This window comes from Solanum lycopersicum, chromosome 8 (genome assembly GCF_036512215.1).
Source record: "Solanum lycopersicum chromosome 8, SLM_r2.1".
Classification (NCBI taxonomy): domain Eukaryota; kingdom Viridiplantae; phylum Streptophyta; class Magnoliopsida; order Solanales; family Solanaceae; genus Solanum; species Solanum lycopersicum.
In genome coordinates, this window is record NC_090807.1 from 57,353,706 (window position 1) to 57,381,460 (window position 27,755).

The 27,755-nt window shown below is 35.3% G+C and overlaps 2 protein-coding genes across 3 annotated transcripts; one reads left to right on the plus strand and one right to left on the minus strand.

Annotated features, from left to right (window-relative positions):
• The first annotated feature begins 1,742 nt into the window (after window positions 1-1,742).
• On the plus strand, window positions 1,743-19,062 carry LOC101263044 (flowering time control protein FY). Of its 2 annotated transcripts, none has more exons than XM_010326812.4 (20): window positions 1,743-2,148; window positions 2,253-2,335; window positions 2,919-3,277; window positions 4,108-4,199; window positions 6,311-6,379; window positions 7,067-7,171; window positions 8,225-8,320; window positions 8,402-8,484; window positions 8,581-8,652; window positions 8,852-8,949; window positions 9,307-9,366; window positions 9,485-9,545; window positions 9,664-9,751; window positions 10,663-10,726; window positions 11,187-11,265; window positions 12,387-12,476; window positions 14,928-15,013; window positions 15,297-15,781; window positions 16,682-16,929; window positions 18,769-19,062. In XM_010326812.4, exons 3-20 carry the CDS (start codon window positions 2,965-2,967, stop codon window positions 18,929-18,931), a joined length of 2,352 nt encoding a protein of 783 aa, XP_010325114.1. In that variant the 5' UTR covers window positions 1,743-2,148; window positions 2,253-2,335; window positions 2,919-2,964; the 3' UTR covers window positions 18,932-19,062. The 2 variants fall into 2 exon arrangements, with proteins under 2 accessions (XP_010325114.1, XP_004245193.1); XM_004245145.5 differs by having other exon boundaries at window positions 16,682-16,918.
• Window positions 19,063-20,213: 1,151 nt separating this feature from the next.
• On the minus strand, window positions 20,214-27,044 carry LOC101263337 (protein arginine N-methyltransferase PRMT10). The gene is made up of 8 exons (XM_004245146.5): window positions 26,752-27,044; window positions 25,926-26,118; window positions 25,696-25,801; window positions 23,847-24,036; window positions 23,005-23,190; window positions 22,842-22,925; window positions 21,150-21,350; window positions 20,214-20,798 (listed from the first exon to the last, which is right to left on the minus strand). Exons 1-7 carry the CDS (start codon window positions 26,929-26,931, stop codon window positions 21,174-21,176), a joined length of 1,116 nt encoding a protein of 371 aa, XP_004245194.1. The 5' UTR covers window positions 26,932-27,044; the 3' UTR covers window positions 20,214-20,798; window positions 21,150-21,173.
• Between the last annotated feature and the right edge of the window lie 711 nt (window positions 27,045-27,755).

The following is a 27,755-nucleotide window of genomic DNA, read 5'->3' on the forward strand; positions in this document are numbered from 1 at the left end:
GCTAAAATATTGACATTTTGAAAAATTTTCCTAAAAACAAAGCATCTTAAGTTATACAAATCAGCCGTTTTGGTATTTTTGGTCTTTAGGCTTAATACTATGGAATTGTGATTTAGAATCCATGAGGACAAAATAGAGGATTATTTGAATTGTATGACCATTTGCTAGTTTACTTATGTTTAATATATTCACAATTTTACATCTTATTTTGTTTAATTATTCACAAATTTCATTTAATTCTTCATATGTAGCCATAATTTGATACTCTTTCAGCATTATATTGGAGTAAAACGTATTTTACAGTATTTACATAAAATTTCAATCCCATATATATATATATACCCGGTGGTTCACTTGATCATTTGACATGTTATAGTGATTTTGATTGGGCTGATTGCCCTACAACATTAGGACCATCATTTTCATTCAATGCATCGCCTTCTTTACTGGTATCCGCCGACCTTCTTTGATATACACAAGTGTTATGCAATGTCAATTTGGACAAGGTCCTGCTCAATTGGTGATCTGTCCTTCATGTTAGACGATCAACAATATTTACTTTATACTTCTTTTTGTATTTTTGGTCATTCTTCAAACATCAGTCTTTGTCTTTATAGTTGCAAATCATCGAAAATATTATTAGAATAGGACAAAATTAGACATTGAAAACACTAATTATTGCGCTAAATGGAACTTAAATGAGTGCAAATCTACCATACATCAGTTTATAAAAATATAATAGCATTTTCAGGGTTGGGTTTGATTTCCTTCTTGCTTATCGATGATTTTAGGTTGTAAACTATAATTCCTACACATTTATGAGAGGACAATACCCTCACCTGACTGGAAAAAAAAACTAAGAGAAGTTAATACATACCCATTGATGGATAACTTTTGTTGTTTGAAAAACAAGCTCGTTGGTGGAGTGTGAGCGACTAAGTGCTACTAGGAGATTATTAAAAAAAAGTGTGCAGTAGTTAAAACACTGATATAATGTCCTCTGAAGTGAGAAATTTGCTCATCTAGTTATTTTCCAGCAACGTCTTAAGATTTTAGGAGTTGAGACTATTGTCTTTGTTCGTACAGGTTGTAAAATGCTGGTGGGTCACAATGGTAGAAAAAACATGGTGATTTGGGATAAAAGAGGAAGAGCTTTTGATTGTTTAAATGAGATTTAAAGTTAATTGAAATTTAATAGTGAGTGCATACTTTTCGTATAGTTAGTGTACGATTTATATAAAGTTAAACAATATTCAACTTTTTGAATTTATCATAATATATAGTAAGTGTATAACTCATATATAAATAAATTATATGTATATTACGTGTATACTTATATTGTACAGTCAATAAATACTTTCTATGATTTTTGGCTATTTATTTTATATTAATAAAACATGACTATATTCATTGTCAACTAAGAGGGTGTTTGGATTGAATTAAAAGATGGTCAAACCTACTTTTAAATCAATTTTGATTTCTAAAAGTATTTGATAAATTTTAAAATAAGTTTAAAATGACCTAAAATACTTAGGAAGCGTTTGACAAAATTAAAAATAATTTAAAATTAATTTAAAATAATTTAAACTAAGTTAAAACAAAGTAGATCTCCTTATACTTTTTACTTTTTGATCCAAAAGTCATCTAAGTTTGACTTTAAAGTTACTTTCTTTTTAAATTAATCCAAATGGGTTCTAAGTACTTTGCCATATATATTTGAAACTAAGCCATCAGTAATTATTCCCCAAAATCATATTTTCTTTTCATAAAATTAACCTAAAGATCACAAGTATGTTATTAATTCAAGTCTATTATAATAATAATTATTATATTTGATAAATAAAAATTTATTTTTATATTTAATAGTAATATAAAGTCTTAATTATTTATGTGATAGATGTGATTTTTCCATTTTTTACGCAAATAACTTTTAGATTTTCCTCTGTAATTTTTGGTGTTGGGCCTTGAGGATTTCACTTCATTTTCCATTGTCCAAATCTCCATTTACACAAAACATGGACTCCAAATTAAGCCCACACTAAATTACCACCAAACCTGTCCACTGCTACTACACCCTCGCCGTTGCTCTCTCCGGCGAATACATCGCGCTTCCCTCGCCGTTGATATCTCCGGCGAAGATTTTGCCTAGTAAGTTGCTCCGTTTCTTCCCTCTTTCACTAGATACCTCTCTGCATTTCCTTCTTTCTCTAACTCCTGGTTTAAAAACCCTAAACCCTTTTTACTTCTTGCAGCCATCCATTGTAGCACTAGCTAAAGGTCCTTTTTACTGGAGTTCCGAATCTGTGTTGCTGGTTCCTTCACGTTTCTGTAACTGGTACACCAGCTACTTTTTTTTTCCTGTTCATCTCTTATATTTGTGTAGCACTATATTCTAAGAATTTAGGTTGGCATAGTTTTTTAATTCAAATTTCAGTTTGTCATTTTTATGCGATGTGATTGATTCCGGGGTTTCTTTCACGATGTTCTTTTAGTGGGTGGTTCTCAGTCTCTTTATGTGAAGTTCATATTAAAAATTAGAAATTTAGAATGAAAATCCGTGTCTTCTCATTAATATTATCCAGAGTTATATTTTAGATTGCATTACAGTACAGTATGTGTGTTGTTGAAACGATTTTTTTGGGTGCTTTCTTAATTCTTAGCTTCCTCAATTAGATATGGAATGCAATCTCTCTTGTTAGGTATTTTGCATATTGTGATTTGAGCCAATTGGTGTTTGAAGAAAATCAAAGGTTATTGTGTTTGCACTTGTGCCCAATGAATGTAATTATTGATTATTTTTGAAAGATTTACATGTTTGTGTTTAGGTGGTTGTTAACTTCTTCAAATATGTATTGAATATCTATATCAGATACTTGGTCCAATTATTATTGTATATTAACTCAAGGCCATTGTCCTAGAACTCTGAATTTTGGATCCATAAATTTGAATCTTGGATCCGCAACTATGATGGCGAGTGGTGATCCTCATCAGCATCAGCAGCACCAGCACCCACCGCTGCCACAGCAACAATTCCAGCAACAACACCAGCAACAACCCCAGCAACAGCCGCAGCAACAACATCAGCAACAGCCCCAGCAACAACACCAGCAACAGCACCAGCAACTGCACCAGCAACAACACCCTCCACATTTTGGAGAGTTTCCAAGGGGTCCACAACCTCTGCCAGGTCCACCACCCATGATGCGGCAGCCATCTGCATCCTCCACTACTCTTAACTCTCAGCTACCTGGACCTCCTCCTCATCCTTCTTATGACGGTGTGTTACTAATGTTTCATTTACTCTTTTACTTTTATCATTGATTGATATGCTTTTCAGCCGAGCGGGCAGCTGGTTTTCGAATCAAGAATCTAGTTGTTATCAAATTGATTTATTGTAGGAAAAAATACCTAGCTACAACTTTTCGGCTTCTACTTCTTCTCTTTTATTTCTTTGATTTTAGTTATCAAACTGCTGCTGTGTAATTCATTAATCTGAAAAAATATATGGCTAGATACTGAAAATTGGAAATTGACTGTAATTTTAATGGGAAAAAGGGAGAGAGAATTTTAGTAGAAACTAGGTGTCATTTGAACATGCTATTTTGTTTTCTCTGGGAAGGACCTCTTTAGTCGTTATTTCATGGCTCATGTAGTTTCTATTTTGTTGGAGAAGAAAGAAGAGTTTCAACTCACAGATATTCATCTTGAACTCTTATTGCCATTTATCATTTTCATTCATTTTATAAGAGGAAGCATGATGAAAGACGGAATGTTTGAAGCAAAAAGAAGGTTGATTCTCATGACTTCTCTATTTCTTGTCATGAGATACGGCGGCTAGAATAGATCGCCTCTTTCCCGCAAGTTGACTGATAATGAGACTATGAGTGTCTCAGATTGTCAAATTCTCATAGAACCTACCAATTCTTATTGCTTGGGTAGGTTTAGGTCCATAAAGTTAAAGAGAGGATGAAAGTTACCTTGTTCTTAGAGACTTCCATTTGCTTTGATGACACATAATTCACTTCACCTAATTTTTATTTTGTTAAGTATTTACAGGACCTGATTACGATGTCTGCCAAAATCTTATTCTTTTCCTTATATTTGCAGCTCATGCTGACAGTTTTGCTGCAAAGAGAATGAGAAAAATTGGCCAGAGAAGAGCAGTTGACTACACCAGTACAGTTGTAAGATATATGCAGGTAATAACTGTTGAATGTTGGCATTTACCCAGAGAACTAGTTATGCAATGTGTTGCGTAAATGTTCTTCTATATGTTACTTCTATATAGATCAGCAAGGGGCTAGAATCAGTAGCTGTTATCCTGCATCACTAAGAAAATTTACGTCAAGTGTGGGTTCATTTTCCTCTTTTCTTTCTTTCAAAGGGGTTACAACCACAAGCTGTTTTCCCGTTACCATTAGGAAAAACTAGCAAGATTGCTTTCATTCAATATCAACCTATCCCTGCCTAGAAAATGTGTGTACAGTTGGGAATCAATGTGGGAAATAAACAGTAAGGAATAGTTGGTACGTGTTTATTCATCTGCCCCAACATTTTCACCAACATTATGGAAATCCTTTTACAGGGTTTGGTATAATCAAAGATAAAAACCTTCTATGGATAGTTTGGATTCATTGTTCCATTGTCCATGAACACCATTTGTTTTCTTTTTCTTTTTTTTAAAAAAATTCTTTTTGTAACACCATAACATTAGTTTTTGATACCCTTTATTCCCTACTATTGTTCACATGAGAGAAGCTTGGGTCTAGACTCTCTTAAATTATCCTCTAACACAACTCAACTCTCCATCACAATTGACAGTTAAAATTTGGCTTCTAATCTCAATCTTAATCCCCTTTAATCCTATGTATCAGTCAATCAACTATATTCAATTCCAATTAGTTAGCATACTTATAAAGAAATCTCCTTAATTAAAAAGAAGAATCCTCTATATCCATCTTTTCTATTTGGTACATTTCATTTCGATAATAAACATTTCTTATTTTAAGGCTAATTAGGTTTTTTTTTTAAAATAGAGGTTTTTTAAATCTCAAACTTATCCTTGCACTCATTTGCAAGTTATTTATTAAACCAGAAAAATATTGTCTATTATTTCCCTTAATGTAACTGTGAAGACATACTGAGCTGTAATCTTGTTATTGACTGCTTTAAATCTCACATTTATCCATATGCTGACATACAAGTCTTTACCATATTAAAAAGACTAAATTCAAACACTCATTTAGTGCACGTGTAACTACTTTGACCAAGCCTTAATTTTATCTACTTGCTTGACTATTTGATCATTTGTTTTCATTGTGTTATGTTCTTAGTTAAATCCTTATTGATGCAAAGAGATTGTGGGTTTTAGGTCTCCTTCGATTATCGTAGGTGTTGCACCTTCGGGATGATGCACTTTGAGATTTACATAGTACATGTCAAGCAATCTCATACAACCCTTCTTTTATTTCATCCTATATTGCACTTTCTATTAAACGATGATCATCTTGTATGACCGCACATCTATTTTAACATCGATATTTATGTGACACATCATATTGTGGATATGCTGGGCCTTAAAGGCACAACAGTCATCCCATATAACATTGATGGTATAACAGTGATCCTAAGGTACTAGAGTGCAACGGTAAATTTTTGCAGAACAATATGTTGGACTATACTTTCCATAGTCCATACATTGCTCTTCTAATTGTTCTAGTAGAAAGACTAGTCTCAAGTCACAGTAAATATAGCCTGTACCCTGATTCATTAGTACTAGCTGTAAAGTAGCAGTAAGTAGAGCTTGTATGGTGGTTAATTTGTCTAGCACTAGCCATACACTCCAGGAATATTGCTAGAGCTGTGATTATCGTTCCACAAGGCGATCTTGCGCAATCCAACATATTTTTTGAAGAAGTCCAACCTCTTCCTAATTCCAGTTCCATAAGAACCAAATATGTGCTTTTGGTTTGCAGTAGCTAGCACCCATATGAGCTGTATTGATGTTCTGGTATATGTATACCTCACTATACTCTTTGGTTGCCCTAACTCTAGGTAACGAGGATAGAAAAAAAAGTGAGAGCAGAAATAAAAAGAGGAAAAGAAGTTCTATAACCTTTTTTCCTCTCTCAAAAAAAAAAGGGAAGAAAAATGAGACCAAGAAACCAAAGTCGTCTTGATTGTTTCGTCCATTAGTAACTTCAATGCTTCTTTTTTTGGTGGACTTGTCAACTTGGCAATTGTACTCATAACATTTTTCAACTTTTAAGGTTATTTTGGTCCAAAGTTAAGAATCATAGGTTTTCTGCAGATCCGCATGTGGCAGCGCGATTCAAGGGATAGGACAGTGTTACAACCGAGCCCAGCAGCAGCAGTTGATGTCAGTTTACTCCACCTATGTATTGGTCTTTGATTCTGCAAAATTCAATATATTTTCATGATCTATTTTTTGAATCTTTCATTACTGGAAAAGGAAAATATATATATTTCAGTTCTTGGTTTGTACAAAATACAACTTACGAAGCTACTGTGAGCCACCATTGAAGTAGCAAGAGACAAAACATTAGCTGAAGTCCTGTAGGTTTCAAGCTTCTTATGCTGAAGCTCTTCAAACCCTTATTCTGTACTTGCTAAAATAGATGTTCAAACAATAAAGTGAAGTGTACTCCTGCTTCGTGAAGGTAGGTTAGTTGTTTCAGATAGACATTTGGCATTCTTGAGGATGAGGATAGTTGACATAAAAATATATGTAGTCCCAGAAGGTGATAATAGTTCATGTAAGCTAGTTATAGACTCCAAGAACATTCTAGAACCACCTAATGGATGAATTAATTGTGAATTTAGTAACATAGGTTTCCAAAAAAGTACCAAATTCACTTTTAACCCACAACTGAACATACTATTAAAGGCCTGAAGCCAGCAAACTAAATGTTAATGATTTTACATACTGTGTATAAGTTGGCCCAGAGTCCCAGACAATTTATTTTAAAATAAATGAAAAGAAAAATGGTCTTATTTCTCTAAAGTCAATAGGTGACCAGTATTTTTTTATTGTTCATTGGTGCAGATATTGCCAGCAGTTGCCTATTTGGATAATCCATCTACAAGTTTTGCTGCTAAATTTGTTCATACATCTCTAAATAAAAACCGTTGTTCAATCAATTGTCTTGCGGTGAGTTGAAGAATTCTTCTTGGTTTCTATCTTTACGTTTGTGCTTTAGTTGTGTATATCTTTGGTTTTTTGTTCATACTCGATTGAATTACTGTGTCCAGAAGCACACATGCATCTTTAATCATGTGCCATCTAGTTAGCATCTATGTAATACCCCCCCCCCCTCCCTGTTTATGTGGCACTTTCTCCTTTTCATGATGTCCCAAAATGGTTGAGACTATTCGATTTCTATGCAACTTGTCACTACTGTGAAGAGTACAAAGTTGTTAAAATTTTAAGTTCAAATTTCGAGGCAAATATCTCTGTCAAACTAGCTTTTCCAGACTACTGTAATATGATGTTCCTCCATTGCTAATATTATTTATAAGTCAAATTAACTTATTAAACTTAGTGTTAAATGAAACATCATCACATAAAAAGGAAATGCAGGGATTAGTTCTTTCTACTGATCACAAAAATAAATGGAACGGACTATGGAGGATAAAACCTTAATGCAGAAGAATACAACCTTAGCAGTTTTGTAAAAAATGGAGTGGGGGAAGTAATATTTAGTAGTACAATCGGCAATCATGGTATGTTCTTCGGAGAATTTAAATGCAACACATTTGAGTGTCTAAAATATTCACACAGTTGCAAGGCCTTGATTGAATGTATGAATCTGGATCCTTGAAACATGATTTTATTTGCTAACAAAGTCTCTTATGACTTTTTTGTTTTTCTCTGATAAGTACTAGTTTTTCCTGGTAGAGCTCTTTGTATTCAGCTTTTTCTTACTAGCTATTCTTTTGGAAATAAAATTATAAAAGAAGCCATGGAAGGAGTCATCCTGTCAGATATTGTAGTTTAAAATCTTATACCCTCTTGGGTCTCTTTTATGTCATCGTCATTCTAATAACTGATAAAAGAAGTAAAGAGGATCCAGCTTGTGTTATGCCACAAGACGTAGAGCTAAAACTTTTCTGGGTCTCTCTTTTGGTTATGTCACATCCTATGTGTATCAATCTTTATATTTCTGTTCTCTTATTCAAACCTGCTCTCTCGGATTACGTGAAGTGGACTCCTAGTGGGCGGCGCCTTGTTACTGGATCTCAAAGTGGTGAATTCACACTATGGAATGGGCAATCATTTAACTTTGAAATGATTCTTCAGGTATGAAACTGGGGTTGTAATTTCAGATCTTAGTATGTGACCAGCAAATTAGGTGGACAATGTAATGTATTTCATGTGCAGGCTCATGATCAAGCAGTCAGGTCAATGGTATGGAGCCACAATGATAACTGGATGGTCACTGGTGATGACGGGGGCACAATAAAGTAAATAAAATTTAGGAACAATCTGCAGTTCACACTCATTCTCTATATTGTCTTTTTCTTTCTCTTTTGTGAATTTGCATCTATATCATGTAACAGGTATTGGCAAAACAATATGAATAATGTCAAAGCCCATAAGAATGCACATAAAGAATCAATACGGGAATTGAGGTAATTATTCTAAATGATGTGACTTGGTTTTGAGAGTTACTATGTATTTCTTGTTTTTTTTTTCTGTTTGGTTTTCGCTATCAACCTCACTTGCATCATTAAATATATTTTTAGGATATGCACTATTGCAATGTCAGTTGGTTCTGTCGCAGAAAAAAGTGTTAGTTGGTTACTGAGTCTTATGCTTGAATTTGAACAGCTTCTGTAGTACAGATTTAAAATTCTGCTCCTGCTCTGACGACACTACCGTTAAAATATGGGACTTCGCAAGGTGCCAAGAAGAGCGCTCATTATCTGGTAATGTTCCTCAAGCTGTTTATTATAAGAAGCTTGCTGATTCAAGTATAATTAGTAATGGTTTTGCTGCATATCTCTGATCTTATGCTAGGGGTATTTAGTTGTTTTTTCTAAATAATATGCATGCTCCTATGTGTCAGTTGACACTCCGCCTTCCATTACTTCTTACTGCTATGGAAGTATTTATGACATGTTTAGGCATGTTTCCAGCAGCAGTTTACTATGAAATGGAAAATTGGTTAAAAAAATTCACTGGCAGTAGCTCTTCAATTTGCTATCAACACTTGTTAATTTACCTGTTAACTTGAGCATGAGGTGATCTTAGAATAGTTTCTTATGTCACTTGAACTCAGGCAGGCCACGGTTGGGATGTGAAGAGTGTTGATTGGCACCCTACAAAGTCTCTCTTAGTCTCAGGTATATGCTTTTTTCTTTTCTTTTCTTAGAAATTGTTTCACTTAGTTTTTTTTTATCGTAGAAACGTTCCGGGTTGTTAGATTCACTCTTTGACACCTTGGTTTTGTCCCGCCTGCAGGTGGAAAAGATAATCTTGTTAAACTTTGGGATGCCAAGTCAGGAAAGGAGCTTTCATCATTGTCAGTCAAAAACTGCTCTCTAATTCTGCAATGTTATTACTTCTATAAACTTAGGATTTTACCACTTGATAAGTTACAATTTTTTAGCAATAATATGGATGCTGTTTGCTGTTTGCAGTCATGGACATAAGAATACCGTTCTCTGTGTAAAGTGGAATCAAAATGGTAACTGGGTCCTTACTGCTTCCAAGGATCAAATTATCAAGGTAGGCTGTTCCATGTCATACTTCTCCTAAAACCGGCAAATCTTTTTTCTGATTTTGCTTGTAATGATCGTGTGGTGTTAATTTGTTGTTAATGACCAAATGATCTGATGTTTGCTTCACAAATTCATTAATTTGAAATCGCATGGTGATTGACACAAGTGTAACAACTACTTGTTCTGTCCTGTTGCTGTTTGTATGACGTGGTAGGAGGTGGAATATGTCCATCAATTTTGAAACACAATAAAATAATTATGATAATAATATTATTACTATTTGTTAATTTGACTGTATGATATGTGATTGTTGTTATTTGAGGGAGGATGCCAGTTTTTAACAGAACTGACAAAAACTAGATTTATGCTATCTTTTTTTACCCTTGACAAATGAAAAGCTTTCATTAATGATGCACAAAGATGTGTCAAAAGTATTTAAAATATGGGTGAATTGAAAAACAAAGAAGGATAAACTTGAAGTTGCTTAGTTCAGTTGAAATGTGTATTTTCGTTTCTGTGGAGTTGTACTTTTGAGCTGTATGAAGCTTTAGGGGAACATGTTCTAGTTTTGTTAGGGATTCAGTCAGGTTCATTAAACTTTTAGCTGTGGGGTTGAGATGCCTGGCTAAATTTCTTATCAGGGGGTTGGTAACAAGATTGCGATTTTAGCTTGGTTTTAAGTTGCAACTGCTTCTTTACTGCAAGTGCATTGCTTCTTACCACTTCTCTGTTTTCTGTTTGCAGTATTCATTTTTTCATATAGTTCGAAATGAAGAAAAAAACCTATATAAATATGAATTTTAATCAACATGCTAATGAAGGAATACCTGCAAATAGTATAGATGATTATTGTCTCAAGTCAAACATTTATGTTCAATTGCTTTTTTTCTGTCCTCTTAACGTGCTGTTTCATTTCAGCTTTATGACATACGTGCTATGAAGGAGGTTGAGTCATTCCGAGGGCATCAGAAGGATGTGACATGTAATAATTACCTTCTTCTGTATGTGTGTATAAATATCTTATGCAATGCATACAACACTAGCATGTCGTAATAGCCAGGTAATGGGTTTGGATGACTTGATAAAGAAAAATGAGCTTGGATGAAAATTTGCAGTTCGTATGCTAGTATTATTCAGTAAATTTCTCCAAGGTACAATATGAATAAGAAGTTTCAGTCATGTTGATGAAAAAGTGGATAATACAAATGGAGATGGTGGCTGAATTGTTGGTCATGATAAAATTCAGAGTTAATCACGTTTAGCGTTTTCTACTATCTGTGTTGCAACAATAAATTTAATGCTTCTTTATTTTGTTTATTCAGATAATAAACACCCTTTTTGTTCCACTTATTGTCTTGTTCCTGCACCATGCTTTCATGGTTAACTTTCATCTGTCTGTGATACTGGCTAATTGTCTGTTTATATTCATGTAACCGTGACAGCACTGGCCTGGCATCCATTTCATGAAGAATATTTCGTCAGTGGAAGCTTTGATGGTTCAATATTTCATTGGCTTGTGGGGTAAGTTCCTTGAAACTTCTTTCGCTATCAACTATAAATCATTGGTGCTACTTTCATCTCCTGCGCTTTCAAAATACCATTATATCACTTTGTTTAAGACATTAATCTTGATGTTTCTTATTCTTGTCAACTGTTAGCCATAGGAATAACAAGCCTTATTTGGTGAAATAGACAGGATACCTAGCTATCGGTTGAGGAAGTGTTGCTAATTGCTCTGTCATAACATTACTCTTTTGTTTATATTCTTTTGCAACCATTTACTAAAATTGAAGTGTGGTACTCCTTCCACTTCTTTGGCTGGATTCGAGTTGGGATGATTGTCAAAGGACAATTCAGGATGAATGTCATAGCTAGTGGCTTAGACTTATCAAGAAACTTATGGGATAATAAGTCTAGGTTAAGAGTGAATGAAAGTTTAAAATATGAACTTGCCCTTTTCTAAAAAGAGATAGATGTACTTAAACTAACTTGAATCAATTTTATGATCTTACTTATTTCTAATCTTTGTGAAATACTTCAACCGTTCCAGGCAACAAGAAGTTGTAGATAAGAGAAGGAACTTTGTTTCCACTTCTAATGCTCCTCTTAGCATGTATCTTTACTTCATCAAGCATTCTGATCTTAAATAAAACCAAAACAGTGGGGATACATGGTTGTTGTATGTGAATCTGGTGCTATGGTTCTTGAGCAATTGCCCTTTTCTCCTAGGAAGGTGTCAATTCGATGCGATGAGTTCAGGATCGTTCTGGGAAAAATCATCTCCTTCCACTCAAATTCCTTTTTTATTTGCTTTTCCTGTAAGAGGGAGGCTTGTTTTTTTGGTCATATGCATTATTTGCCCTAGTTATTGAATAAAAACATTTTTTTCCCTTTCTGTTCAAACAAATAAGTTCTTTCTACCTAGTATTGAGCAGTGCAGTATCATCCTACAGTTTCTGTGACTGGGGAATAAAAGAGCTCTCTGGACTACTTAGTCTGTCATCCAAACATGTGATGAGATAGTCCAGAATATGATTTCACTTGCAAAATGAAACTTTTAATCAAATCAAATCCCCCTATTATCAGTGATTGGGTAAGTTCTAATATATTTTTCTCTCGTCTTTTTGATGCTCTACCCACAGGCATGAAGCTCCTCAAGTAGAAATCACAAATGCACATGAAACTGGTGTTTGGGATCTTGCGTGGCACCCCATTGGCTATCTCCTTTGCAGGTTATACTGCATTTTCTTGAACTGCAGCTCTGTAGTTATGTGCCATTTATTACACTAGTACTGCTTTCCAGTTGCAGAAAACAATTGTTAGGATTCTTCTCATAACTGGTGTGCTTTTCTTCTGTGCCTTGTCCCATATTTAAATATATTGGTCAATTCATTTTGGGTGTTGCTGGATATTCTTTTGAGGTTTTTCATTTTATTGTTGCTTGGATCTATATGGTGCTGAATTTGCTGCTTTACCATGACAATATAAGCTGAAGCTAATTCCAAAAGCATGTTTAGTATTCACCCTGCAATTCTATGCCCCAGTAAGAACACAGAGCCCCAGTAAGAACACAGAGCATTCCCAAAGTACTCCTTTTCCAATTTTCTAATAGAATACCTTCTGCAAATTCTGTTTGATTTTGCTCTTTTCAGTTTTTTATTTTTATTTTAAACTGGTAATTCTGTGCGTGTGTGTATTATATTATATATTAAAAGAATCAAAACAGTACTTAGGTAGTACTGAAACCATATTTACATTAGAGCTCTCAAATTCTTTTGTCCCCTATCTATAATGAATCTAAAACATCAATGATAGAAATATTATTATTTTAGTATATCTGATTAAACCAAAAACACAAAAGTAGGATGGAGTTCAACTTGATATTTTGCACACCATTCTTTATATTCTCAAAGCATCTTATCTCCTTCCAAATAGTCCACTAAATGCAGGCATGGACAATTCTCCATCTACTCCCATCCTTTGCCCGTAAGCCTGTTTACTCGCAACTTTTTAGAGCTTCTGTGACCTTTTCAGGAATAATTCAGGATGTCTTTTAAGTTACCAAGTTCAAAAAAAATAAATTCAGGATGTCTTTTTGAGGTTTAAAATAATTCTCCATTATTGTGCCGTGAAATTACGATGTAGAAGAAACGGTTAACTGTCTCTGCTGTTTCTTTACGCAAATAACATCTTGAACATAATGGAATCCCTCTTCTCGACAGATTAGCCAGTGTAAGGGCTGCTTCTTTAACTAGTAGCCACACAACATAGACTACTTTGTGAGGGACTTTAGTCTTCCAGGATGTGTTTCCATGTCCAACTGGGTTGGTTGGAGTGATCCATCATTTTGTAAGCTGCATTTGCCTAGAATAGTTTCCTTTCTACCATAATACATCTCCACTTGTCTGTAGCCCAAACTGCTCAATTACACTAAAGAAATCAGCCACTCTTAGCAATTCCCAATCATTGATTTGTCTTCTGAAAATGATGCTCCATCCTTGAAGTGTCCTCATTTCTGCTATAGACCTTTGCTGATGAAGAACTAGTTGAAGATATCTGGAAAGGCCATTTCCAGATTGCTTACCTCATGCCAGTTGTCCTTCTGAAAGTTAATTGTAATCTTATATGTTTATTCTTTCCACATAATGGCTATGGATTTAGATTGTCCCTTCTCGGTTTGCCTTCTATCCACTCTAAGAAGTCTATCAGTCGATGGTTGTGGGGATTAAAGCTTCTGCTGTACTAATTCTTTCTTGAATGTGAAGGTTTCTTTTGTGCGGGCTCTCAACTTTTTCTTTATCCAGTAAATTTATGTTTCCATAAGAAGTCTGCTGCAGATTTAAATCATAGGGTAGATGGTTGTCTGTAGCTTTGTTGTATGCTCATCTCAACTATGGCCCTCACTTTAGTAGCTTCTTTTTCCATGTATGTTGGCTCTAACTCCCTTCTACAGAACTTATCAAGCATATGTACAAATACAATTAGCGATAGTAATAGTTCCTCCATTTTATGTTATTTTGAGATAGTAATAGTTGTGTATATCAAAACCATTACATTTGTGTACTAAAACCATATTTACAAAGGAAGAATACTGTCAGCTGTCCTTGCAAAATCGAGGATTTCTATGATTGAAACTATATCTTCTATGTAAATCTGTTTACACCTAAAACAAAAAGAGTCTAATGCAATTCAATTGATCTTCTGTATTGAATGGCTACTGTCCTCAACATTTCAAGTTCCTCTCTTTCCAGATTGTCCACCAGATGAAACTTGCAAGCTGGTATAGTCTATCTATGTATAGACTTTGTCATTTCATTTAAACCTTTCTTGGCAGGTGACTTTGTGGGTGCTTACTTGCATTTTAAGCCTCATTGTGTTTATGTTGATTCAAATCCTGCACAGCCTCCACAGGCTGGAATAAAATTTGTTCCCTCCCTCTCTATCTTCGTGTGTGTGTGAGGGGAATTGTGTGTTTTGTACTGTAAATTGTATGTCATTGCCTTCTAGCGGCTGGTTCTGGCCTTTCTTGCTGTGTTATTTTGTTTCTTATCCTCCCTAGTACTGTGGATATCCTAAGGCCTTCCCAACTAGGTATTCTGCCAACAGGAATAAAATTTCTCACTTTAAAGCGTACAACTGGAGTAACCTAACCGGGTAACTAATCAGTCTTTTTGCTGGTGCAGCGGTAGTAATGATCAGACAACAAAGTTCTGGTGCAGAAATAGGCCTGGGGACTCCGCTCGTGATAAATTCAATTTAGGACAACAAGGTGTTTACTAATTCCTGTTCATGCAGTTGTTATTTTTATTTTTTTTATGCTATTGTTTTAGTGTACTTCAGATTGTATACAAGTTTATTGTTCATATGTTTAGATAAGGGGGCTGTGGGCTTTGTAGACCTGGGCAAAAATCAGCTTCGTTTTAAAGAAATTTCTTGAAAGATTATCAATTTTTTTTTCATTGGCACGTAATAGTCTTAGTTTGACTATCACGTTGAACTACCAAACTATAGTGCTTAAATAGCCTCAGCACAGGTATTTTGGTTGATTTCAGGTTTGGGTGATCAACACAATGTTCTTGGTCGCATGCCTGGTAATTTTCCAGGTCCTGAGCCCCCATCAACTCCTGGAGCATTTGCCTCTGGTATGTTACGAACGGAGGGTACAATACCTGGAGTTGGAGCTGCAATGCCACTGTCTATCCCGTCACTTGATTCACCTTCTCAAGGAGAACAGAAGACTTCAATGCCTTTAGGAGCTCCTCCCCTTCCTCCTGGTCCACATCCATCGCTTCTTGCAAGTAATCAGCAGCAAGCATATCAACAAAACATGCAGCAAGCTCAGCAGCAGTCACTGCCTCAACAAATGACTTCTCTTCCTTTGCAACCACCGAATTTGCCACAGCTACAGCCTCCACATATGCCTCTAATGCCACATCCTCATCTACCTCGGCCACCACATCAACTACAACCAGTAAACATGCCCGGCATTCAGTCTTCAATGCCAGGATCTGGACCCATCCAAGGAATGCCTCCGATGGTAAGTATCATATTTCTGCAGCTGTCTGTATATTGCGTGTATCTCTCTTTTCTTCCTGTAGATGTGTCATGATTTATCTTGATTGTCACCTTCTTGGTGCATCTCTAAGTATAATTGTCTTGCTAAACCAATGGAAATAAATTAGTGGTGTAGATTCACTTTTCCTTGTATTCATTTGTATCTCTGCGTATAATTGTCTTGCTAAACCTATTTGTATTGATTTGTATCTCTAAGTTTATGCTTGCTTATGCTGAATTCTGATTCTTCATTTGAACTTCCCCCTTGAGTGCAAGAACTTCATCTTTTCTGTAGTAGTTCCAGATTCAGTTTGTGCATTGTTCATAAAACTTTGATTATATGAAATTTTTACTGTTACAGAACAGAGATGACCATTTTGAAAGATTCCTACTCTTAAGTAACTGATATTCAAGGTTGAGGCCATAAAATAATTTGAGTTAGCCATGCATTTGTATGAAGATGAGATTTGTAGCCAAATGGTATTTTAGAGATGGCAGAGGGTCCTCAGTCAAGTGTTGCCGTCCACCAACAAAATATGTTCATATGCTTGGCACAAGGGGGAAAAGGCAGGTTTGCATGCGAGAGGGCACTATCTGGCATAAAACACATTTATGATGTGTCATGTCTCTAACAACTTAAGATTTTATACGAGACGGGCTCACATTGTTCAACAGTATGCAGGTGATACAGCATGCATGGATCTAATTTTACTAGGGTCTTCGCCTCTTCTTGAATAGAGCGTAATTGGTAGCAAGGACAACTACTTTTGCATTGTGGCATAGTTGGTCAATTGATACAAAGTGCATTTGCTTTGAAGGAAATATATTGAGAGGATCAAAAGGTTATTTCAGCATCACAGATTGACTGTCTTTTTCTTTTCAGGGGATACAAGGTAACATGAATCAGATGGGCCCTCCAATGCCTCAAGGTCATTTTGTTGGCATGCCTCCTGGATCTGGACCGCAGGGCAATGTTCCCCCTGGTGGAATGCCAAATGGATTGCCAAACATGCAAGGCCCTCAAAATGCAGGAGGCAATCAGATGTTTCCACCAGTACGAGGCTTCAACAGGCCACAAGCTGGACAGATGCCGCTCATGCCTGGACTTAATCCTTATCAGGTGAATGACATGTAAATACTTTAAGAGACCTTAGAGTGCATGGTGATAATCTTTTGGCAGCTTATTCATTCTGTTAGGGATCCCCTTTTATTTGGATTCTTATTTTCAGTTAAATGTGTCTAACTATTCAGTTAATAATTTGCTACTATTATTTATTACATAGGTTCCCCTACTTATCGTTGCATTAAGTTGGGGTAGTTTTAGCGGATTGAAAAGAGATAGTTACAGTCTAAAACTTATTGTTCCGAGCAATTTTCCAGAAATAAATTCCAATTGCTGTCATTATTTTCTTAAAGACTGCAACTTCAACTTATGCTGGAGAACTGAAAAATGTGTGAAGATGAGTTGAATCCAGTTTTACTAAAGGATTAAAGGTGGTCAAAAAGTGTGAAGATAAGGAACTCTAAATAGAGTAAGTCAACAATTTTCGGTCCAGTATATCAAAAGTGGTAGGATCTGCATGGGTGATACTAAATGTTTATTGCCAGAAGGAGAAGTTAGGTATCTATACCTGTGAGCTTTTGTTAGGGGCAAAATAAGAATGGGGTCTGAATGAATTTGGGATGATGACATCGACTTCATAATTATTTGTTCTTCTAGTAGTTGTTACTGAAAGCTGGGGAAGTTATATGTATTTTCTTTAGAAGGTGCTAGGAGTTATTCAAATTTTCGCCATTCCTGGGCTAGTTATGCTTGAGGGTAAAGCTTGGGAGTTTATATTTTGGTGATTAACTGAACATTCTTTTCAAGGTCATTTCTATACTTGTGTGAGAATAGTTGGATAGATGAATGAGATCTATCTTTCTGACTTTTTGGATAGTACGAGCATATGAGCTACTGATTTAATTGTGCTTCTTCCAGCATTTTTGTATATTTTCAGTACCTCCTTGGTACTATTCATTATCTTACCTTATCAAAAGTTCTTTTTGAGGTCATTTTGTGTGCATGAATGCTGAATGTCCCTACTTCTCTGCGACATTTTCTCAATTTAATTTATATGGTAGATGTAGTTTTGATTTGTTTCTTCTTTCTCCACGGGGTAGACCTTGGCTGTTGGGAGGTATTGGGGGGTAGACAGTGTGTTATTTTCTTAGGTGGAGAGGGGTAGGGGGGTTTAGTGAGTATAATGTCTTTGAACTCTGCCGGTGCTTTGATCTAGTGGGAAGAGTGAAATCTGTGACAGGTAGGGGGTTGGATGTATGCGTTGGAACCTTCCTGCAGAAGCCTGAATTTAAGTGGGTCCATTATCCTTCAAGTTTCAAATTGTGCGCCTACTGGCTGTTTGATATTTTTCGATTAATAGAATAAAAATAATTTGCCTTCTCAAATTACCCTGTAAAGTGGAAAGGCTTTCTGATCCATATATTGTATTTACATGGGAGAGAGGCAGTTAATGAACTTCTCTATTAGCTTTCTCTTCCTGCCAAAACTCAATTCATGAGATTACCTATACTGAACCTGATCTGCCCATATTGTTCTTCAAACCAGCTGAGCTTTTTTATTAATTTGTGTCTTTTCTGTTCTCTGATTTTGTGAAGAGATATTAATGTGAAGGAATTTTACCTACTGTGTATGTGTAATATTGAACCCAATGGAAGTGTACCTTTACAAGTTCCCAGTCTGGATAATTTTCTCTTCTCTTTTTTTTTTTTTAATGTTTTTAGATCTTCTTAGTATTAGATCAGTGAGGTAATTTACTTTCTCGTCCTCGTATGTTTAACTGACTAATGAATATATGAAATACCTATGTTCTGATTCCTGGAACTTGAAAAATTTGCTGTTTTGGGCTGTTGAGTTGATTTCTTCAGTTCAGTGACCCTGGTTGTTCTTTTTCTTTTTGCCTTAAACAGCAATCTGGAAATCCAAACACACCTCCTGGAATGCACATGCAGTCAAACTTTGGTCATCAATCTGGAATGCCTCCGCCACTGCCGCCAGGGCCTCCACCACATAATCAAGGACATCAATAGGCCATTGTCTATAGTTTCGAGCTTTGCTCAAGTTGTCTGTTGAGATTCTACTCTCTGCACCAGTTCAATTGGTTAATTGATTTCTTTTGACAGACAGTCGGATAGCATCTCTGTATTTTCTTGAATGTATTTTTAGGGAAAAGTTATTGCATATTTATGCATTCGGAGTTAATATTTTGCTGTCCACCATCTAACCATAATCTCCCTCTCTGATATTTTATTATTTGGGGGTGGGTAGAAAGGGGGTGAGAGTAACAACGAGTAGAAAGACTCCATTTTTTAATAGAGAGAAAGAGTCTAGTCTCTTGAGTGATGGTGTTGGAGAAGATAATAAGAACAGCCTTGGTGGTGGATGTTCTTGAATCTTGATGGGTATAGAGAGGGGAAGGAAGAAGATCATAGGTGTTCCTCTTGATATTTAGTTAATAGAATTTGACATAAAACCACCAAATACATTTGTTGGCCTAGGCCTAAGTATTCAGTTGCACCAGGGTATATGGAAAATTCACCCCTATTAATTCAGACCCAAAAACTATCTTTCATAGAGGGTCAATATTCCAAGTGAAGTGTTCGTTTTTTTGAATTTGGGGAACTGTGCTTAGTTCATACTTGGAGGGCCATTGCCTCGCTAGAATGTCATATTCTTGGGAAGCAAATATCAACTTCTCCAATAGCAGCTTAGCGTGTTGTTAAATGCTTCTGATCAATAAAAATACAAATAGGAGGGTTATGATGAGATCAAAGCTATTGATCTTGTATGATAGTAGTCAATATCATTAGCCTCTTTATAGCATAGAAGTCCTGCTCCAACTCTGACATTTAACTGCCATCATTTTTGAATTTTTAGTTGGATTCACTTATTTTTGGCTTGTAATTTTAGTTATCCAGCACGCTTTCATTTATGAGACTCTTGAATTCATCAAATGTTACTTGATTTTAGAGTTGGACCAGTTAGCTTGTATGCTTGGTTCAGTTATTCCGTTCGAAGTGTAGAGTCAGCTCAGAGGCTCCAACTCCCCCAACACAATGTCCTTGTCTCTCTTCTTTTTCCGTTCAAGAGTTTAGGGAAGTATGTCTTTTACCTCGCCTAATGAGTTCCTCCTTCACCGATACTATAGTTCCTCGTTGCACATCACTTATCCTTTTTCTAGAAATTTCAGTATCACAAATCATTATTTTCCGTTGAAACAGGCTATTTCCGTATATATTTTGATTGAATTAGCAATTAAAGAAAATAAGGGTGTTCTTACACGGAAGTTCTTTTAGAAAATTGATACATTTGTATCACAATGATACAGATTAATACTTTATTTTGTCACAGGATATAAGATCGTAAATTTGAACCTTTCATATCCAACAAAAATCACTAATTTTTGATGTTTCAATGAACTTCAATAGGAATAAAAAAGGACGATAGAAGAACAAACTAAGCTATTTTTAGAATGAATTTATCTCATTTTTGGTCTCTTGGCTTCATAAGATGAATACTCCATTCCAAATGGAAGTTACTAGAATAGATGGCACTAACAAGACTACAGAATACTTGCACACTGACGAGAGCAGGTAGCACTAGTTTCGTCTTTAGATACAAACTTGCGTTTAAAGTGGACATCATGCTGACCTACCAGTCCTCCATTTCCCGCACAAATTGTAGGTGGGTGATCCTGCATGCTTACAAAACATTCCAAAGCTTCTAGCGCCCCCGGGAACACGCCTAGTTTCCAGGCCCAAAAAAAAAAATAGAAAAAAATATGCAAAATGGATTTAAGAGGCAAATTTGTTGAGAAGGGCACAGGAGTCTAGGGGGGCAAGACACAATAGCATAAGTCAGCTGCAGAAATGGCTGAATTTCTTCCCCAGAGGATCGTGTACACCAGTAGCGATCATCCCGTTGGCCTTTAGACATGACACTGCACATTGAAAATTTTATTCTAGTTAATCAAAATGGTGAAAAAGGGTGAGTATTAGGAAACATGAAACATAAGAGCAGAAGGGCAGCACCAAGCTGGCACAAGAGGAAACGTCAATCTTAACTAAGTTGACCCAAAACTACAGTAAAGAGACGCAATATGATCAATAGAAGGAAAGGAGAGATCAAAGACCTATCCAGAAAAATTGTCGGCCTATGGCTGGTCAGGAACAGGTTCCGGTTTTTCTTTTTACCAAATCAGATAAATGGAGCCAGTTCAGTCATATCTTTAGATTTGATCACTATAGGAGGTTTAACATGAATATTCAGAAGTGCAAGATATATACCATACCTTCGAAAAATCAGGCCGTGCTCCTCATTCTATGTAAAACTTTTTGCTGAATGATGGAAGTGACTTTCCAGAAGATTGTCTAAGCTCACAATCAAACTCAACTTCCAACAACCGATGGTTTTCTTTAGAGCGATTCATTGAGAAATTCATTGTCATATTATCTCCTTGGCTAACACGTGTGGATGGATAGAACAAGAACACCTGCAAATACAAGAACAGGCAATGTAAAACCTTGAAAAAAATTAGAGAGTATTTTGGAAGCAATAAAAATAATTATCGCTTTAGATAAGCTCCGAGAACTTGGCCATAGCGAACACAAACACTTAGATATAGAGTAACTTACAGAACGGAGTGGATACAGAGATATAGCAAACTAAATTAATTGAGGTGGGATCAATCCAACATAAAGTTCCATCTCAACCCAACTTCAAAACATTTCATTATTAGGGTAACCCAAATCAAGAAATAATAGTTTCCATTGATGCAGAGCTTATAATTTGATGGATACTTTTTTTTTAGTTTGTTTGCTCTTGGGTTTTCTTGAAGGAGTCAATTGGTGGTCTCTAAGTGGAGAAAGTTGAACTTTATGCAAGTTTATCAGGAAAAAGGTGGACCCTTTACTTTTTTCACTTTAAGTAGGAAGTTTTACTAATACTTTTGGGGATGAAAATAACCAGTGTTATAGATATATGTGGAGTTTGAGAGGTATCGTAGCAGCTTTTGTTCATCTTGTTATAGCATATTTCCTTCTTTGTGCAGCTACTGTAACTTTTTAGAATCAAAGTTCCTTAAGTTTTTTTGGTTTGAGATTGCCATGTCTTTGTGATGGACTTTTTGGCACTGTTACAAATGGGAATTTATGTTCTCATAGACTCTTGATTGATCTCCCACCTAAGAAAATATCTAATGTACAACTTCTCTATGAAAGCAAACTTCCCTTTGAATGATACAATTTGGAAAAAGATCAGATTTGTGATTTGAATTGGAGATTGATTGGTGAAAAAAAGAAATGTCCTCATGGGCATCTTGAAATGGGTGATGAGGCTTCACGCCTTCATGTAATTCAGTTATCAGATGCAAACAAAATCACATGTTACTGCAGATTGAGTGCAAGGCATTCATCAGGTATGAGCTTGGGATAAAAGGGGATGAATCACAGAATCAGAGACAAAGAAGAAGTCTTTGTGGAAGAAGGCGTCAATCAGCTGATGATTACAGGAGATCTTCATATGATCCTTCCTCCATATGAAGAGTTTCCACTAATGTCCTCAAATAGAGAGAAAAGTGCAAATAATTTTCTACTGAAAGAAAATCACACAATTATTCAAGCAAAGAGAAGCCTTGTTTTTCTCAAGATATTGTAAGGGTATCCACTCATGCTATCTTAGAATATCTTAGAATATTGTAACGGAAGATTGTCATTTCAGTGTATTCAGGACATTTTGATTTGCTCCTACTTTTGCGGGCGGCTCTCTTATTAACTCTAGTACTATGGAATTATTCTAGGTATTGGATAAATAAAACACTTGAAATTTTAGGTCATCAGATTGATGGATGATGATAACCTTGAAGAGATTAGCCAACAAAGTCAACAATGACTTTGAAAACACAATTTTTCTAGCAAATTTCAATTAGTTTTAAGTTTGCCTGACAGTTAAAAAGTCTTCACTTGAACAGGCTTAGTCAACTAACCTGCTGCCCCCAGTGTGTTCCAAGGTCTTCACTTGGAGCTGTTGTCAACTCAATCTCATTTTTAGCTGGATTCTCCTTGCGTCCCTGACAAAATCAGTGAGTTCAAAATAATATTAATTTGCATTCACTACAATGCAGAAAAGACACAGTAAGGACAACTTACTCGAAAGTGGACATCAAACCATCCACCAAACCCACAGAATCGTGTATTTTCTGCAGTAATGATTGATGAGATATTTGCCTGAAGACTGAGTAAATCATTCACACTTGATGTTAAACAGTCAATCTCCTTTATGACAGCAGGTTTTCCAATTACTTGATTTGGATGAAGGTTGTTCCACAATGATGTCTACATAAAACATGAGTTTGGTCTTTGAGATGTTCAAGGAGCCAAGCAAATGAGAAATCTATCAATGAAAATAGTAATACTGGAAAGTGCAATAACTTCTTAGTTTGGCATTCACATCAAATGAAAATGTCTCTCAACTCTCAAGTTGCCTCATTCTGTTCAAGGTCCCCAACTGAATTTTCATGTCTGATTATATTCATCAAATAAACTATCACACAATGTAACAAAAGGTGTATTTTGTATTTCAACCATAAGAAGCTATGGTTATATAGACACATTCACTGAGAAAATGGTATTTGACAAAAAGTTAATGTATTGATCAATCTAATCTTTTTACAGTTTCTAGTCATTACTGCACATATTCACTTACAAAGACAGTGGAACAAACTTCAAGAACGCAGAAAAAAATGCATGATCTACAGTTGTAATTCGGATAATTTGATAAACACAATAAACAAGTAGGCCAGCTCAACAGCAGTTAGTTTATTGATGAATTTGATTTTTTTTCAATGGAAGAGGAGAATTTGCAAAAAAACTCAGTATTAATGCAGATATAAAAGAATGCAGTGGAAAAATAATATAAACCATAATTAAGAAATCATTATAATGATAATGAACCACACAGTTTGCATAAACGAAAAGGAAATAACATCAACCTGTAGATAGTATTTTCTCTGCTCATCCGTAAAAGGCTTAGTCAGACTGCCCATATCCACACCATAAAACGTTTTCGTCTCATTGACAAAATGGGACCAATCATCCATTGCTCTATCATAATCAATCTTCTTTTGATCCACTAATCCAGAGCGGATTGGTGCAACCCACATTCGAGCATGGCTTGGGTACCTGGAAAACCAAAGCTTCTTGAACCAAAGGACAGACAAGCAGAAACAATCTGTGATTAAATATGAACTACTAAAACAGTAGTAGCAGATATCTCAAATCGATATGCTTAATATTTTTTTGAGAAGGATATAATTAAGAAATTCAAAATTTGAAAATAAAATAATCCCATTCATGAAGTCATCTGCACGATCATTTCTTTTTTTACTTCTCTTTATCTATAAGTAAGGATAAGCCCGTTCATGCTTCTGAAAGTAAGGGGTGGGAGATCTTCTATGGAGATCAAGTTTTTTTCTCCTACGCTGAAGGTTGCTTGGTGTGTGCGTGCAAGGAGGGTCCTCCTTCACTCATTCCAGTCAAGCTTCTTCCTTGTAGTGCGCTCTCATATGCAATGTCCCAATTAAGTTTCAAGCTTATTCCCAATGCTAGAACGTGAGCATACCTCATGCATCACCAAATGGTTAAAGTAATTGATGGTTCATCTTCTTTTAGGGAGCACTGTTTGGAGAGTAGAAACATTTTCATTGACTACAATTTATTATTAATATAATACTCTAATAATAAAAAGTTATTACTTAGAGTACTTTTATATTGTTTCTTAATATGTACGTTTTCTTTTTGAAAAAATAAATTGTTGCAAAAGTTAAGAATTAAACTTAAATCATTTGATCCTTGAACTCTGAATCTCTCATTCTTTTCAAAACGACTCCTTAGGAATAGATGATTGTTTTGAGTGAAGTTAATTTCATGGCCAAAAAAAACATTCATTACTGGTTAGGTGATTTTTTTTCTTTTGAAGTGGTAATGCTTAGAAGAACTGAAATATGAAAGAAGTATGCAGAGAGATTATCTGTAGTAGTAAATCTATGGAAAAAATTCATATATTGAAATTATAATGTGCATATGCAATGGGAATACCAATTTCAAAAATCAAAAAGAGGCACTCACTAGTAATTAAAAGTTACTGAGCAGCAGCATCTCACCCCATTCAACATCCATATATTCTAACAGAACTTTTATTTCATGCCAACTGTTCATATTTCAAAATTATGATAGCAGCAAGTAGATTTAGAGTGAGATGGCATATCAGAACCCACCCTGACATTCCCGAACTTGTGCTAATAATTGTGGATACTTGGACATTCCCACATTAATATGATCTTAAGATCAAATCAAATCAGAGTGTACTATAACAAAAATAAAATTATATATTTTGATACTATATTATGCAGAAGTGGGATGTAAGATATCCATGAACAGTCAACAAAAATAGCTATTCTAGAATAATGCAGAAAGCCAGAATTAAGGTTTTGACAAAATGATTCACTAATTGATCACCAACTAGGCAAGTGTGTAAATCTTAAAGTCGGAACAAAATCTAAATGTATAGTTTATCTACAGAGCAGGATGGAGCAGGCACTACATGTAACTTAAACACGCCATATTTTTGAGAAAATGATTCCCTCCAGATGGCTGGTGAAAAGATCCAACCAGATTAGAAGTGCATATGTATTACTTCAAAATATACCAAACCAAAGTTTCAGTACATTTATGAAGTGAGAAATGCAGAGGTTATTAGACAAGCAAAAGTTAGGAAAAGCAATAATATTGAGAAAAAAAACTGGAAAAGTATAGGTAATATTTACAGGCAGTGACTCTTACATAACTCCATCTGGGTTCAACCAACGATCCCGAGCACAGATAACTGAGTCAAACATTGATTCACGTAGAAGGAAGTATCCCATCCACTCTGAAATGATTACATCAACTGCATAGCACGATTTATTCAATTAGAACTCAAGACAGCAGTATTGTAGAGATGACGTAAATGGTTGCTACTATAAAATACTGGCTTTGTTTTCAAGGGAATAGTAAGAAATTTAAAGACTAACCCTTCTCAGGCAGAGTAATATCTTCCATTGACCCCTCAATCACTTCAACAACATGCTCAAACCCATTTGTTTTAACAAGTTCACGAGCATGTTCTGCCATCTTGGTGGCTTCGACTGCATAAACTTTCCTTGCACCTGCTTGTGCTGACCATAATGCCAATATGCCGCTCCCTGTCCCTACATCCAAAACAGCCTAAACCAGTTTCCAGCTAAATTAATCCCAACCTACAACTCAAGATCTTAGTGAATGTATTAATAGCACAAATGTAGTTCAGTACAACCATTCAATCAAGAGTCATCAACAGAAATTGAATGTGAAGCTTATACTGTGCAATGGTTTGTCGAATCTCACTAACAAATTGAGAAGGACAGCTTTTTCCTCTGACTACTCAATCAAATTAGTACCAGCTACTTTCTGATATTTGTATGCATATAAGAATCATAAACTACTTTGAAAAAAACACTTTCTGCACTTCTTCAAAATAAACTGAATATTTGTATGCATATAAAAATCATAAACTATTTTAAAAAACACTTTCTGCACTTTTTCAAAATAAACTGATTTTAGAAGCTCGGCCAGACAGTCTGAGAAACTGCAAAAACGAAGTTACCTGCATTTGCGAAAATCAGCACCATACATACAAATTTTACAGAGAAACTCAAAACTAAACTGACATCGAAACTGCAAGTTATCACAGTCAATAGAAGGAAACTAAAAGCTAGCTAAGCATAAATATTAGTAACTGTAAAAATGTAGTTAGAAATCAAACATGCACATTGAGAGAACGACTTGAAATAAAAGATACGAGTTACATAAACCGTTTACCTTTCCAGCAAAATGATGTTTGTTTTGGAAAATAGCATTGTAGTAAGCATCCATACGAACACGATCAGAGAGCATCTCTTTTTGGTGATAGAGAAAAGCGTAAGTGCAGAAATAGTTAGCATAATCGACGCCCTTGTCTACGTTGTTGATAGGGGCGGCGGCATTAGAAGAGCTACCCATATCGGCGGACGGTTACCAGAGTTTGCTGTTGAAAGCGGGACACAGAAATTTTGCTTCGAATTTTTAGGGCAGCAAGGAGAAATGATTTTTGTATACTTAAATGGAAGATTTGTAGAGCGGCTCGTTTGATGGGCCATACACAACTTTTGACCGTTGATTTAGTGCGGGTTTTTTTTTTTTTCTTTTTTAGGTAATACTCTATTCGTTTCATTTAATGTGTGGCACTTTAACTCGACAAAAGATTTAAGAAAAAAAAAAGAGAAAGAATTCTTAAAATTGTGGTCCACAATGAATGATAGAAATTTGTATGATTGTAGATTATTTCATTAAGGATAAAATAGATATTTATAGTTAAATTGTTAAAAACTTGTCATTTTTTTTAAATTGACTAAAAAAGAAAGTAAGTCGCATAAATTGGGACAATAGGAGTAATAGTTATCACCATTCTAGTTTGTAAGTTGCTTAAGAAATTGTGTGAGTTTATCTTTGAGATTCAAACTAGCCAATCTTTGATTGTAGAGTTTTTGTGTATTTTTAAAATATTTTGAATTGTCAATTATTATGACTTCGAAAAATGAAAAGTGTAACATAAATTGAAAATTTGGAACAAAATGAGTACTATATAATAAGTATTCTCTTGAAGTCAAATTGTGAGCATGAACTAATTTATTTTGATGAATTATTTTGACTAACATGAATTACTTTCTCTGTTTAATAATAATTGTTCATTATTGACTTTATACACTTTTTAAGAAACGATAAATAGAAAGATAATTTTAATATATAACCCATACTTCTTTTGTCCCTACTCCCTGACTACTTGT

Bases quoted from the DNA above. Each gene is read 5' to 3' on its own strand.
- LOC101263337 (XM_004245146.5), bottom strand. From the start codon at position 26,931: ATGGGTAGCTCTTCTAATGCCGCCGCCCCTATCAACAACGTAGACAAG. The intron at 25,802-25,925 runs GTTAGTCTTTAA...CGTGCTATGCAG, and splicing joins TATTACTCTGCCTGAGAAGG to TTGATGTAATCATTTCAGAG. The intron at 23,191-23,846 runs GTTGATGTTATT...TGTTTTATGTAG, and splicing joins AGAGAAAATACTATCTACAG to ACATCATTGTGGAACAACCT.
- LOC101263044 (XM_010326812.4), top strand. From the start codon at position 2,965: ATGATGGCGAGTGGTGATCCTCATCAGCATCAGCAGCACCAGCACCCA. The intron at 7,172-8,224 runs GTGAGTTGAAGA...GATTACGTGAAG, and splicing joins GTTCAATCAATTGTCTTGCG to TGGACTCCTAGTGGGCGGCG. The intron at 8,950-9,306 runs GTAATGTTCCTC...GAACTCAGGCAG, and splicing joins AGAAGAGCGCTCATTATCTG to GCCACGGTTGGGATGTGAAG.